Raw genomic sequence first — 14311 nt, forward strand, 5'->3', positions numbered from 1 at the left:
AGTCCATGAGACTCATCTCCAATAAACCACCAGAAATTTTGAAGTGGCGACTGTGGCTCAACTGATAGAGTATTCTCCTTGGGCTAAAGAGCTGAGGGACAGTGCTCAGGCCCAGAGTTCAAGCCTCAGGACTGACAAAAAAATCAAGAAAGGTAAGAACTTTCCTTGGTAAGATAGCTAAGACTGACAAGCCTTCATCCAAGAACAGTGAAGACATCAACTAAGAAAACTAGAATGTCATAACAGTTTAAATTCAAGTTGTCACTGGGAAGTATATTAGAAACTTAATCCAACACATTAGAAAATATACAAGAAATGGATTCACTTCTTTGCATGCTGGCACCATCAGGTTTGATCCAAGATGATTTTAGTCACCTAACTATATCTGTAATCAAGGAGTAAATAGATTCACTGACAGGTTCTACCAGGTGTTCAGATTTACCACCAATACCTCTCAGACAGGTTCAAAAACTAGGAAAGGAAGAAGGTTACCAAACTCCCTCTCATACCAAAATGAGAACAGACTAGAGACAAGATTAGACACCTATTTCCTTGAAGAGCACAGATGTAAAATATTTCATAACATACCTGCAAATAATTTCAAAAATGCATTGAAAGATCATGCACCATGCCCACGTTACATTCCACCCAAATTTGCAAGTGTGGCTCAACCAGTCCTGGATAATTTGAAGAGTAAAATCCTGGAAATCTGTGACTTGCACCTGTCATCCTAGCTACTGAGGCTGAGATCTGAGGATCATAGTTCAAAGTCAGCCTGGGCAGAAAAGTCCAGCAGACTCTTCAATTCCCTACCAGAAAACTAGAAGCTGCACTAAGCTCCAAGTGGTAGAGCACTAACCATGAGTAAAAGAGCTCAGGGACAGCACCCTGGCTCTGAGTTCAAGCCCCACTACTGATTTCCCGCTGCTTCCCTCCCCCCAAAAAAGTCAATATAGCAAGGATCCATCTGCTTTAAAGGTTTCTCCGCCAAGGCACTATCAGCTGTAAAAAGTGAGTAGTTAGGGTATTTAATGAAGTAGAAATAATGGGAAGGTAGATACAGTCTGGTAGGGACAGGAATAGGCAAGGTGTGTACAGTGTGCAATAGTGGCTACCATCATGCCTGGACTCAGGTGTGACCCAGGAAAAGAAGTCAGATGGTGCCTGTGCTAGGCGTCAGTCAATGGTTACTCCCAGATCTGACCTGGCGTGAGCGCTTCCCCCAAAAACCTCCTCAGAACAGGACTTTCTTGGCCCTTCTGGATTCCGCTGTTTTGATCCCAATGGCAACGCTTCTCCAGGCTGGTTGTTTTGCGAGGATGGCGACCACAGTGTGGCCTGCTCTACCAGCAGGAGGTGCACAAGGGGTGGGGCCCGGAGCCCCCAAGCTAAGCATGCAGGCTGTGGGGGGGAGCTGACCTCCCAGCTGGTTCATTGGCTGAGTGGCACCTTTGTGTCACAACCCATTTTTTCTGAATGGCTTTGTCAGGAGCTTCAAGTCATCCCCAGGAGTGAGAGGTGGGCGTGTCTCATCCCTCCTTCATATTGAGCATAGTCACGAGAGGCTGCTGTGAATGAAGCCAAGTCAGGAGCTGGCTGAGAGCTCTGGCTGGCAGGTGTGCTGCAGGGGAGAAGGAATCGGGGGTCCCGCCACCCCATGGCAAGGACACAGGGGACAGGAAAGGGATTCCTACAAGATGGTGGTGCAGAACTGAGGGTGCTCAGGAAGAAAGGAGGAGACAGAGATGGAGAGAGACATCCTGAATGTTGGAACTTTCCAGAAGTAATGAGTCCATGCAGGGCTGCACGGCAGCATGAGGACAGGCGGCTGTGCTTCCAGCAGACTGCAGGGTTTGCATGGGGTGCAGAGCCTAACCTTGAGCTGAAGAGCTGAGGGACAGCGCCTAGGCCCAGAATTCAAGCCCCAAGGCTGACCAAAAATAAAAAAGAGGAAAAGCACATGGAGCATTGCTGAGCACTGTGGGGGAGGGGAAGCGCAGGGCGTGGGTTGTCTTGGATTTGGATCATCCTCAAGACAGAGAGTCAGGCGGGTGGAGGGTGGGGTGCTCCTGGGGAGCAGGTGCTGAGAGGGGGTGGAGTAGGGGCAGGGAATGCATGCGTCCCCTTAGAAGGCAGGGAGCTGGTGGAGGAGGCGCGCTGCCCCTAGGTCAGGAGGATAAGTCCCAGGACTTGAACTCAGGGCCTGGGTCCTATCCCTGAGCTTTTGTGCTCAGGGCTGGTGACTGTCCCCATGGCATCAGTGCTACTTCTGGCTTGCTGTCACCCTGATACTCATTCCTGAGAAGAAAAGGTTGGAGGTGGAGATCCCTAGACTGGAGGGCCCTGCCTGTCATTCAGCACAACAGCCCTCACTGGTACCCCAGAGGCTGTGGTGAAGCGACCTCATAACAAGGGACATGACGAGCATTGCAGGAAATGTCACAATAGACAAGCAAGGGACTTTCTTAAGGAGACTTAGTGTTGTAAAAACAACTTTACATTTAAAAAAAATGTGCTTTTCAAAAGTACACTTAATGTCCTTGTTGAATTAGCAGAGAGTCTAGAGATAGGTAACATAGACTGCCAAGGAAAATAAAGAGTTGTAAAAATAAATTAGGTGGAAGAAATAAGCATGGACAAGACTCAGGGAGTAACTGTCAGGAAGGAGCCTTGATGTTTGTGGTCAGTGCTACACCAGCAGGACTCCCTTCCTTCCTTCCTTCCTTCCTTCCTTCCTTCCTTCCTTCCTTCTTTCCTTCCTTCCTTCCTTCCTTCCTTCCTTCCTTCCTTCCTTCCTTCCTTCCTTCCTTCCTTCCTTCCTTCCTTCCTTCCTTCCTTCCTTCTTTGCTGTCTTACCATCTCTCTTCTCTGTCTGTTTCTGTCTGTCTGTCTGTCTGGGTCCCTCATTTTCTCTTTCCATCTTTGTACCAGTCCTGGGGCTTGAACTCTGGGCCTGTTCTATCTGTTCTATCCCTTGGACAATTTTGCTCAAGGCTAGCGCTTTACCACTTCAGCCACAACACCACCTCCATTTTTTTAGTGGTTTATTGGAGATGACAGTCTCAGAGAAATTTTTCCCTAGACTGGCTTTGAACTATGATCCTTAGATCCCATCTTCTCAGGAACTCAGAACACAGCCATCAACCGCCAACACCCAGCTGCTATTTTCTTTCCAACTACTTTCTTCTCCAGAACAGAAAGGGCTTTAAGAATGATTTGCTTCGTTGCATAGGTAACTATTAAAGAAAGAAAGAAAGAAATCAAAAGACTCAAAATGGCATTAGGAAAACATGTTAGGTAGTTTCACCAGTTTATCTTGAACTTGAAACCACCACCAGGTAATGGGACAGATTCTCTGGGAGAAGTTGACATGATCTAATAAGCACTATTTCAAAATCTAACATTTCCACTTTCATATAATTTTGTGGGCCAGCACAATAGAGACAGATGAACACACACACAGATATATAGTACACAAATGTGCAGGTGTGGACATGTGTGCACACCTCTATCTCTCAGCAGATGACATTTACCTAGGTGTGGAGATTGTGGAAGGGCCAAGCAAAGTTCAGCTGAGATGCAAGCTTGGTGGTCCTCAGGGGAGGACCACTTTCTTCTTCTTTGTGCAGATGAAGAGGAGGCTGCAGGGAGTGGAGTGTCTGCTCATGAGCAGGAAAGGGCTGAGGGCTGGGAAACAGCCTATAGCAAATGCCGCTATAAGGTACAGCACAGGGCTGGGGTTGTAAATCACAGACATGCAAATCTGACAGATGCAGGACATAGTGTAAAAGGAGACAAAGGCGCTCACCAGGAGGAGAATGCTTATGATAGCTCTGGACTCGGGAGAGGCTCTGGTGGAGACACTGGTCCTCTGGATGTGCCCCATTCTCTGCTTGTGTCTGTACAGAACGAAGAGCATGGAGGTGCTGGCCCAGACCATGAGCCCCAAACACAGAACATCAGGCACAGAGAGCATGGTCACATAAAGCACATCCTCAGCTGGATCATGACGCACAGAAGAACAGTGTCCAAAGGCCTTTAAGATCGTAATGTTGTCATGTGCTTTGCGTCCAGTGATGTACATGGGAAAAACAGTGCTCACCAGGAGGAAAACCCCCCAGCTGAGGTAGACGGTGGAGACAATGTGCTTGTGGGCTCTCCCCTTCAGCCCTGCCCACCTGGAGTCCCCCTGGCTGATGCTCACAGCCTGGAAGATGCTGAGGGAGCAAGTGCTACCTATCGCCACGCCCCTGCCCACTCGGTAAAGATAGAAGACCATTTTGCACCCCATATCATTGAAGAAATTTCTCCAGCCCCAAGCCACCATGGTTTGGAGAATACCCCTATACAGAACACATAGAAAGTTGGCCACAATTAAGTGCCTAAGAATCAAGTCTGTGGCTCTCATCCTGTTCCCCATGCAGGAAAGGAATAGATAATGGGAGAGAAGAGACAAATTACCCACTAACCCAACCACAGTCTGGGCTAAGAGGATCACCCCCATGGACACATGGGCATCTGCCATCCTCTCTGTTACTTGAGCCTCATCCAGAAGCTCTCGCTTATGAAACTGAGGCCTGCATGGTGCCAAGGGAACTCAACATTCTCCACTCAGCATTCAGACCACTGGAAATACTGTCCTACTATCTCTCATGTATTAGGAAAAATACAATTCTATTCATCCATCCGGAAGAGGAAGATGGCATGTTCAGGGAAATGGGTGAACCTAGAGAAATGGCATTAAGCGAAGGTGAGTCAGGTTCTGAGGTGAAGGCGGCTCCATTTCTCCTCTGTAGAATCAGATCTAAGATTCTAAACAAGCAAGGCCCTAGTGGCTCAAGACTGTAATCCTAGTAACTCAGGGGCTGAGACCTTGGATTCCCAATTCAGAGCCAGAACAGAGAAGAAAAGTCTGTGAGACTCTTCTCTCCAGGTAAGCACCAGCAAACTGGAAGTGGACCTGTGGCTCAAAGTGGTAGAGGCCTAGCCTTGCGCAAAAAGGGCTCAAGGAACATGGGCAAGCCCCGAGTTCAAGCTCTCTGACTGACTAAAGAATGGAACTTGAAATATGTGTGACAGGTTCCCGGGGTCACATGCACTTAAACCTAAATAGGCTGGCTGTGGGAGTGGGTCCCAGGTGTCACCCTTTCCTCAACATGGAGCCCACATTTCACAGAAGAAATACCAGGAAGATGAACCAGGTCTGCGGTGGGGATGGTGGGGGTGAAGGAGGAGCTGGATGACAGAGACATAGAGGGGGCAATTTTAGGTTCAAATCCCATTCTACAGTCGCTGATGTGAACACATCTTCCCCAGCCCCTGGACATTCAGGATTCCTCCTCACTTGTCACAAACCAGAACAGACTCTGTGAGGGAGAGGAAAGTTAGGAACCCACACGGCTTGGGGATGGGGGGGCCTAGAATCCCAGTTCTTTTCACTGTTGTAGCCCATTCCTATCCTTCTCTGTTTCTTTGTCATGCAACCGGTTTCAATCTGGAATCCCTACCCCTAAGGTGATCACTTACCCAGAGTGTGGAACCTGGGGTCTCTCCTGCAGGCTGCACCTCTCCAGTGGCAGTGAACACAAGTGCTTGCCTCTTCTTTCAGGATGTGCGTGGCAGGGCGAATCATTTCTGAGACACACATGGGAACTTCAGAGCTTCAAAGGCCTCCTTAGATAAGGGGTCCAGGAGGACGGCTGTTGAGGTCATCTCCCACGGGAGTGGTGATTTTCCCTTCACCTGGGGTGGCAAGCCATGTTCTCAGTAAACTTTCTCTTTTCCCCCATATAACAATTATCAAGACACTTTCCACTCTCATGTGGGAGCTTCTCCAGGGGACAGGGGAGTGGTGCAGTCGCTTACATCTCCTGGATCCAAGTAGGCTGGCAGGAGACACTGAGGTCTGAAGCGAGGTGACTGTAAACAACCCCGGCAGTGTGTAAGCCATGTGTCACCAAAGTTTCTTCCCCAAAGTGTCCCTTTCCTTTTATTTTTTTCCAGTTCTGGGACTTGAACTCAGGGCTTGGGCACTGTTCCTGAGCTGCTTTTGCTCAAGGCTAGCACTCTACCATTGGCACCACAGCACCACTTCTGGCTTTTTCTATGTGTGTGCTGCTGAGGAATTGAACCCAGGGCTTCATGCATGCTAGGCAAGCACTCTACCACTGAGCCACCTCCCCAGCCCTCCTCATCTCAGTCTGCTTTTATTATATCATCATATACGGTGTTAGAAAAGAAAAATGGAACCCTGTACTGATGCAATCTCAGGAGCCTGATATCAGAGAATCAAGGTGCAAAGCCAGCCTGGTGAAGAAAGCCCATGAGATTCTTATCTCCAATTCTTATCTCCACTCTCTGGTGGTAGAGTGCCAGTCTGTAATAAAAGAGCTCAGCAACAGCATCCAGGCACAAACTTCAAACCGCTGGACTGGCACAAAAGGAAGAAAGAAAATAGAATGAGACATTTCTGTACAGGAATTTGTTTGGCAATATGGCCATTTTTTTAAAATGTTTTCATCCCTAGAGAACCCATTTGGAGATTAGAGGTAAACATTTTATGCATATTCCTGAAAGCAGGGTGATTTCTTTTCATGCCTGGTTATTTCTGAGGTGGTAGCTTCATTCTCTAATTCCCTACTCATTTTCATCATTAGCAGTGGTGATTTTGAAGCAGAAATTTGTCACTGTGCTCAGGAGAGGATCAGCAGTGACTCCTCACCCTGGGTTTCTGGTCAACCTCATTGCATGGACACCATTCCTCACCTGGTCCCTTCTGGTCTTGCTGACAATTCCTCTGCCCTGTTCTTGTCTGCTTCAAGAACATGCATTTGCCTTTCTGTGTCTGACTTCTTGCATTTTCCACAGCGATCTGTAGTTCTACAGATGTGGCAGCAAATGACAGGATTTCCTTCTTGTTCCTGGCCTAGTTGTACTTTGTGATAGAAATAGGCTACATCTTCTTTTTCTGTGTGTGTGAAGCATCTTTTTCTTAAACAGCAAAGCAGGAATGCAACACAATTTTAAATATTTTTAAATAGGTCACAAAAGGGATGCAAAAGGGATGTTTGCAGTATGACTGTTACATCTTCATATAGTTAAAGTCATTTATGAAATCTTATACTAACACATAAGATTATCCTATGATAAAAGTAGTTCAAATCTAATAACCATAAGCTATATTAGTGGATCTCATTTCCTAGTATAATATCTTAATATTACCTCTGATATTGATTCCTTTACCAAATGGAATCTATGAACTAAATTTTTAGAAATTGTTATGAGAATGACTGAAATTCTACCAAACAATTAGCTGCATTTACAGAGTGAGATAAAAATAATGAGCTTACCAGTTATTATACATATAAAATTCTCTCATTCATGATTCTAGTACCAGTATACTCTTCAAGGAATTTGGTAACAGTTCATTGACTAGGTACAACAAATAAACCTTGCAACCAAACCATAGAGCTGGAATAGCATAGCATGTGGTGTATGTAAGATCAGTCAAACTTAACCCATTTTCATATATTTAGATATATATTCCCTGGAAGATCTGTTCTGGGACAGAGACCATACAAATCTGGAGTGAAAACATTTGGAGTTGGTTGCTACTTTTATCAAATTATTTATTACCTATTTCTATGTATTCCTCCCAGACTTTCTACTTCTAATCAATACATAACCAAAATTTTTTTAGGAGGGGGGCGTCCAGTGGTGGGGCCTGAACTCTAGGCCTGGGCACTGTCCCTCAGCTCTTCAGCTCAAGGCTAGCCCTCTACAACTTGAGCCACAGCTCCACTTACGGCTTTTTTCTTTTTGCTTATGAGGTGCTGAGGCATCGAACCCAGGGCCTCATACATGCAAGGCAAGCGCTCTACCACTGAGCCACCTTCACAGCCCATAACCAAAATTCTTATCTTTTCAGATAGCAAGTGAGTTATTTGGGGCAAAAGCAAGTTGTTTTTGTGTTTTTAAACAGATCTCAATTTGATAACTTTGTTTCAACTTAAAATCCTCTTTATAGCCCAAATCTGTTTTCAAATGAGTAAGAGAAACCATCAGTCCTATCTTATTATTAGAAAGTACAACTGACAAACTTTAGGCAAGGTTTTGATTAACTTCAGGACTTACAGATCAGATTACTGTTGGGTGATTACTACTCGAAATACTTTTACAAATGTGAAACTGTCTTGACTAAGGAGAAGGTAACTGGGGAGGATGAGGCAGATGGAGGAGAGGCACACAATGCTGAACAGGTACATACATAAAGCTGTGCATTCAGTACATAATTTTGTTCACATTTTCACAACATGGTTATTTTCTTCTATATCTTACTAAGTACGCATTTAGTAAAAGAATAAGCCTATATATCAAAGCAAATTCAATAAAACATTCATTTTCAAGTTTCATAAATATATGCAATTCTAATTATAAAGTCTCTACAATACATCTGCACATTTTCTTAGACTAACATAATATACAAACTCATGAAAGTCTCCTGTTAAGTAATTAATTTTGCCTAGATTTGAAATTATTTTCATAAACATTCAATGAAGCCACAAACAAAGATACTGTAACGTTTGGAATCTTCCCAAGTTTTAAAGGGGAGAGAGAAGGAGGGTGGGAGAATGGATGGTGAGAAGGAAAGGGAGAGAGAAAGAGGGAGAGAGAAGCAGCAATTCCGTAAATGAGAAGGGAACTCAATCCCTTACATTCTTTTGCCTTTCATGTCAGTTGTTTGGAAAACACTAGAAGCAGACATGAGGTTTTCTATATATTGTCCAAAAAGGTGGTCTTCTGATTTTAGCTTCAGGTTTTCTTCCTTAACTGCATCTACTCTTGCTGAGAGATCTTCAAGTGTCTGTTGGAGTTCCAACACTTGATTAATGTCGTGCTTTTTCCTCCAGTTCCATCTGATTTCAGCATCAACATCCATGTCAGCTTTCATCATCCTGGGCACTGAACTGTGTCTCAGACAGAAAAATCGTGATGAAGGGGTGTTATCTCAAGATCACACCTCTGGCGTGGGACTCCAGCACTGACTGACTAGGCTACATCTTCTTTATGCATTCATCCTCAGTTGGGCCTGTGACTCCACTGCTCTAAACCTGGCTGACTTTGCTGCACATGACCATGTTCAGTTTCACTCATTTCTCTGCAGACACCATGGAGCTTCTGGGTTGTTTCTTGGCTGTGGTGAATAGTGCCACAGTAGATATGCTGTTCAAGGACCAACATATTCTTGAGAATATGCCTACATATTTCATTTTCTATTGTTTTTTTATTCTGTCGGTTGTTTGGCCTAAACTCTGGTATAGGGTGATGTTCTTAAGCCCTTCAGCTCAAGGCTAACACTCTACAACTAGAGCCACACCACTTCTTCTGGCTTTTTCTGCTTAGGTGATGCTGAGGAATTTAACCCTGGTTATCATGCATGGAAGGCAATCAGTCTACCACTGAGCTACCTTCCCAGCCCCTCATTTTCTATTCTTTTTTTTTTTGGTCGGTAATGGGGCTTGAGCTTGGCCTGGACACTGTCCTTTAGCTCTTCAACTCAAAGCTATGGCTCTACAATTTGAGCCACAGTGACACTTCCAGCCTTTTCTGCTTATGTGGTGCTGAGGAATCAAACCCAGGGCCTCCTGCATGCAAGGCAAGCAGTCTATCACTGAGCCACCTTCCCAGTCCCTTTTTTGCTTTTGAAGACAGGGTCTCAACACTGTAGTCCAGGCTAGCCTTGAACCTAGTATCCTCTTGCCTCAGCCTCCTCAGTGCTGGCATTTCAGGTGCACATCACTAAGCCCAGCTGCATTATTTACCTAACTCTTCATCAGTTCCATTGTGATCCTAAAGAGATGCATAATGCCTTGATGAGAGGCTCATCTGTAGGGAAGCTCTCAGTCAGTCTTTGCCTTCCCGGGGTGTGAGGCCTACTCTTCACCTCAGTGCAGCTTGCTGGTTTGCCATGCCCTGGGGGAGGAGGCCTTCTGTGCCCACCAGGATTAGTTGGTCTCAGTGATGTCATTGCACTCAGCACACGTGATGTCATTGTGCTCCATGCACTGGAGCTAGGCAGGAGAAGCACACAGGGGAGAGTTTGCAGTCCACTGTAGTGTTCGCAATCAGAACTTTGGGGTTAGGACTTGTCTACACAGGCTGGCCTAGGCGGGTGTCCCTTGCTCCCAGCCTGGTTTCCTCAGGGGAGGGTGGGTCTCCCTGCTGCTTCTCCCTTCATGTGAACACATGACGAAAATTTGATGCACCTGTTCTCTGGGGCTGCTGGGACAATAGCCTCACCCAGTGGTTTACATTCACAGCTCCTATGGGGATCCACTCAGCTCCTCTCCTTACTTCAGGCCCAGTTATGGTTCTTGATTTTCTTGGGCTTATTGATGTATCCTCTGCCTCCCCCTGTCTCTGTCCCCAGGCTGTGCCCTCTGTGTACTAAGTCTTCTCCAGCTTAGGAGAAGACTTAGGGGTGCTTAGGAGGACACTGTGGTTGGCTCTAGGACCCACCCTCAAATCAGAGTGAACTTATCATGGGATATTGAAACACTCACCCACAGACACTACTTTCCTGTTCACCAGCACTGGCTCAGAACTGGGAAATAGCTTACAGGCCATGTGTAAAGACAAACAAATTTCCCTGATTTTTCTCCACATTTCCAGCACAGTCAACAGAAAAGCTTTGGCCCTGAAAAGTATGATTATTTTTTCCCCAGTAGCAAGCAAGTATTTCCTTTTTTTTTTCTTTCTTTTTTTTTTACCTGAGACTAGAACTTCAACTGGGTATCTGATGCTTTTCCTCATTGGCTGGTGCTCTACCACCAGAGCATTTCCTTATGCAACAGCAGATAGAGCCCAGCCCCTCTAATTCAGTTCACTTCTCACCTTAACTTCCCCTGCTGCGGATGTGAAGGCCCAGGTTGCTTGCCTGTGTTTCTAACTCTGCCCCCACGTGGGGCTGATCAGCTCAAAGGAATCAGGACCAGGGACAAATCCTCACGGGTTCACCATAAAGGATGCTACTGAAAAGATATGTATGGCAAGGCCCCGGTAGCCAAGTGTCTTGTCTATACCCCTTACGCTCCAGGAACCCTCACATCTACAGCTCTCTAGAAGCTCTCCCAACCCTCTTGTTTTGTTCATTTTTCTGCAGACTTCATTGAATGGGGAAGACTGTGTCAAAGTGTGATCACGCAGAAAGGGTGTGACAGGCTGCTGACAAGGCCAGGCTGGGGGCCTAGCAGCGGCTCCACCTGCACCCTGTGGCCCTCCTGTTGTCACGTGGGGCTGAACCCATTCCGTAACGGGTCTTGGGATGTACCATCAGACACTGGTCAGGATTCAGCTGCGATGGTTCTGAGATGGAAATGCTGGACACAGTAATTACCATAGCCCTCTTCTGAAACAAAGCTCAGGTTCTATGGCCTGCATGCCGGGGGGAGTTAATGAGCCAGAAACTGTGCACCCAGACCCACCTGTACAGTCTCAGGTTCCCGTTCACCCATGGTGTTGCCCACAACATGGCTGAGGTTGCCCCTCTGTTGTCATTGTTATTTTGAGAAAGGATTTTTTACTATGTACCACAGGCTGGTTTTGAAGTCACGAATCTTCCACATCAGTCCACTGAGTACTGGGATTACAGGTGTGCATTAGCATACCTGACTTTTGTTTTTGTAGTAATACTATGCTATTGTTTGTTCTCTCATCATCACCATTAGCCACAAGTCTTGTGTTTAAATGCCTGCTCTGCCAGCCATCCTCTTACCTCTGTGAGCTGACCAGAGGTTCTGCCTTGTGCTGTGCCTTACAGGATTGACACTGTGAGCCAGCCTCACACCTTCTACAATTGCTTTGAGGGTTCAGTGAGGTTGAAGGTGTGTGTGCCTTGTCTAGGGCCTGGCTCAGAGCATGCATGCATGCATGCTAGGCAGCGGCTGCTACTAAGTGGAGTATGTGGTGTAGTAGCCAGTGGTGGGCAGCGTGTCTGATCTTACGTGAACTCGGAAAGTGCACTGTTTCTATTGCACTGTGCGCTCCAGGTCAGAATAGGGCATGGTGGGTGTGCTGAGCATCTGCTCCCAGCACTGTGGAGCTCCCTTGAGTCTGGGATTACTGACATTCTCCCTCCTTATTCTCTCCTCAGCTTCACCTCAACAGCATCAAGAAGCTGTCCACCATCGCCTTCGCCCTTGGAGTGGAAAGGACGTGAAGTGAACTCCTCCCCTTCCTTACAGGTGGGGACTCTTGTGGCCCAGTGCAGTGGGGATGCCTGGAGATGGCTTCTGCTTAATAAGAGAAGCCCATGGCAGGGGCCCTGTATGATGGGGTACAGAGGCTGAGGGGCAGGTAGACAAGCTTTATGTACTACAGGACTGTGTTGAGGGGAAGGCTGAGGAAGAGAAGGGTGGAGGCAGGATGTCCTCTCGGAAGACAGCTGGAAGGCAGCTGCAGAACCGGAGTGAGACTCCCAGCCTGAGACCTGCTTCGGGCTCTGCCAGGTGGACACAGTCCTGTGACTCATACTAGAGACATGGAGAGCATTCAGTCTGTTTAACACCTAAGTGTCTGCTGGGAGGACAGACTCATCAGACAATGTTCTGCTTGCATGGATGGAAAGAAATGGGCCTGGGATGGGGGGAATGTGGGAGCTTCAGACCAAGAGCTGCCGGGTATCCAGACACAATGGGCTCAGGGCCCCAAGGGACTTTAGGTCCCTTCTTTGGATTTGCTGCCTGGGAGCCTTTCCAGTTGCATGTGGCAGGTGCCATGTCCTTTGGGAAATGGTGGTGCTGTCCAGACAGAAAAGCAGAAGCCTCAGCCTCACGCCAGCAGAACATGCAGGATTGGTTTTGTAAGTGATTACTGTAGCATGATTGTGGGGTAGAGCAAAATGCCAGGCTGGCATCTTAAATACAGCAATGTAGTGTCAGGTTTCTGGAGGTGGTGCTCTGAGCCCTGGGTGCTGCACTTCTTGTGGTGAGTCCTAGGTCAGAAAGGAAGAATCCCAGAGATCACCCGTGTCCTGGCCTGCCCTGCCCAGCCCTGAGGCCTGAGACTGTCGCTGGGCTTGGGACTGTCTTTGGGTGGGAGCCGGGCACAGGGGCCGGTGGTTGGGGGCAGGCTGGGGGGAGGGGACAGCCTGCAAAGTCTCCAGGAGGCAGTAGCTGAACCGAGTCTGAACAGATAGAAAGGATTTTTGGCAGAGAACAGTGCTGAGAGTGTAAGCTGTACCTGAACAGGAAATCTGCTTGCCACCGTGTTGCACAGGATAGGACTCAGTCTCCCCTTCCGGAGGGGTGTAGAGTTGCCCTGTCACTCAGTGCTCCCCCACCCATCCCCAGTTCCTATCTTGTTCTCTGTGCTGGCCATATGGAAAACTGTGGGTACTGACAGCAAGCTTGTGCATCTTGGGACCAGGATCCCAGGATGCTGGGGTCACAGGGTGGGCTGTGATGGGAATGCCCTGCCCCTACAGACACCATCTATGCTGAGAATGAGGTCCTTCTAGCCCTGGCTGAGCAGGTGGGAACCTTTACCAGCCTGGTGGGGAGCCAGAGTACGTGCACTGCCTGCTGGTGAGTGACATGCAGGGTCCTTGTTCTCATCCCTGGAGCAGAGACAGGAGCCATGGACCAGGGTTGGTAGGGGGGCGGGGTGCTGTCCAGGGGAATGGCCTCAGGGCTGGAGGGCTGAGCAGAGCATCAGTGAAACCCGTCCCTCTCCCGCCCCTGCAGCCCCCACTGGAGTCGCTGGCCACGGTGGAGGAAACCGTGGTGCGGGACAAGGAGGTGGAGTCCTTGCGGTCGTCTCCCATGAGCACTTGACCGCTGAGCTCAAAGCCCATTTTGTATCCCTTGTGGAACTGCTGGTGGAGGGCGACTGGTTCATCTCCCGCACCTTGGCCTGCAGCCTCTTCTCCGTCTGCTACCTGTGAGTGTCCAGCAATGTGAAAGGAGAGCTCTACCAGTGAGTCCGGGGCTCCCTTGTCACCGCCGGCCCAACTGCCCCTGTCTTGTCCCCTGGGGTCAGCTCACCTGCTGGGCCTCAGTGGCAGTCCCCTCCCCCACCCATGTGAGTATCAATGCGCAGTAACCCTACTTGCTGCTCTCTTGAGCTGCCCTGGCCAAAGGCTCCCCTCCTACTCTTCCTCCTATCCTGAGTGAAGCCTCCTATGTCCTGGGCAACAACCATGGCACCCAAGGGTCCACGCCCTCTGATCTCTTCTGGCTCCATGAGTTCTTCCTGCCCAGCGCCACTCTAGATCCCCAGGTATTTCCAAAATCTCTGTTCAGATGACACCCCC

At 48.0% G+C, this 14311-nt stretch overlaps 1 protein-coding gene across 1 annotated transcript; it reads right to left on the reverse strand.

Annotated features, from left to right (window-relative positions):
- Positions 1–3595: 3595 nt before the first annotated feature.
- On the reverse strand, positions 3596–4525 carry LOC122125512 (vomeronasal type-1 receptor 4-like). Its single transcript, XM_042700054.1, has one exon. It carries the CDS (start codon positions 4523–4525, stop codon positions 3596–3598), a length of 930 nt encoding a protein of 309 aa, XP_042555988.1.
- Positions 4526–14311: the final 9786 nt, after the last annotated feature.

This window comes from Dipodomys spectabilis, unplaced genomic scaffold, assembly GCF_019054845.1.
Source record: "Dipodomys spectabilis isolate Male_0828 unplaced genomic scaffold, ASM1905484v1 ptg000266l, whole genome shotgun sequence".
Taxonomy (NCBI): domain Eukaryota; kingdom Metazoa; phylum Chordata; class Mammalia; order Rodentia; family Heteromyidae; genus Dipodomys; species Dipodomys spectabilis.

Excerpts from the sequence above, each read along its gene's own strand:
- LOC122125512 (XM_042700054.1), bottom strand. The coding sequence starts at position 4,525 with ATGGCAGATGCCCATGTGTCCATGGGGGTGATCCTCTTAGCCCAGACT.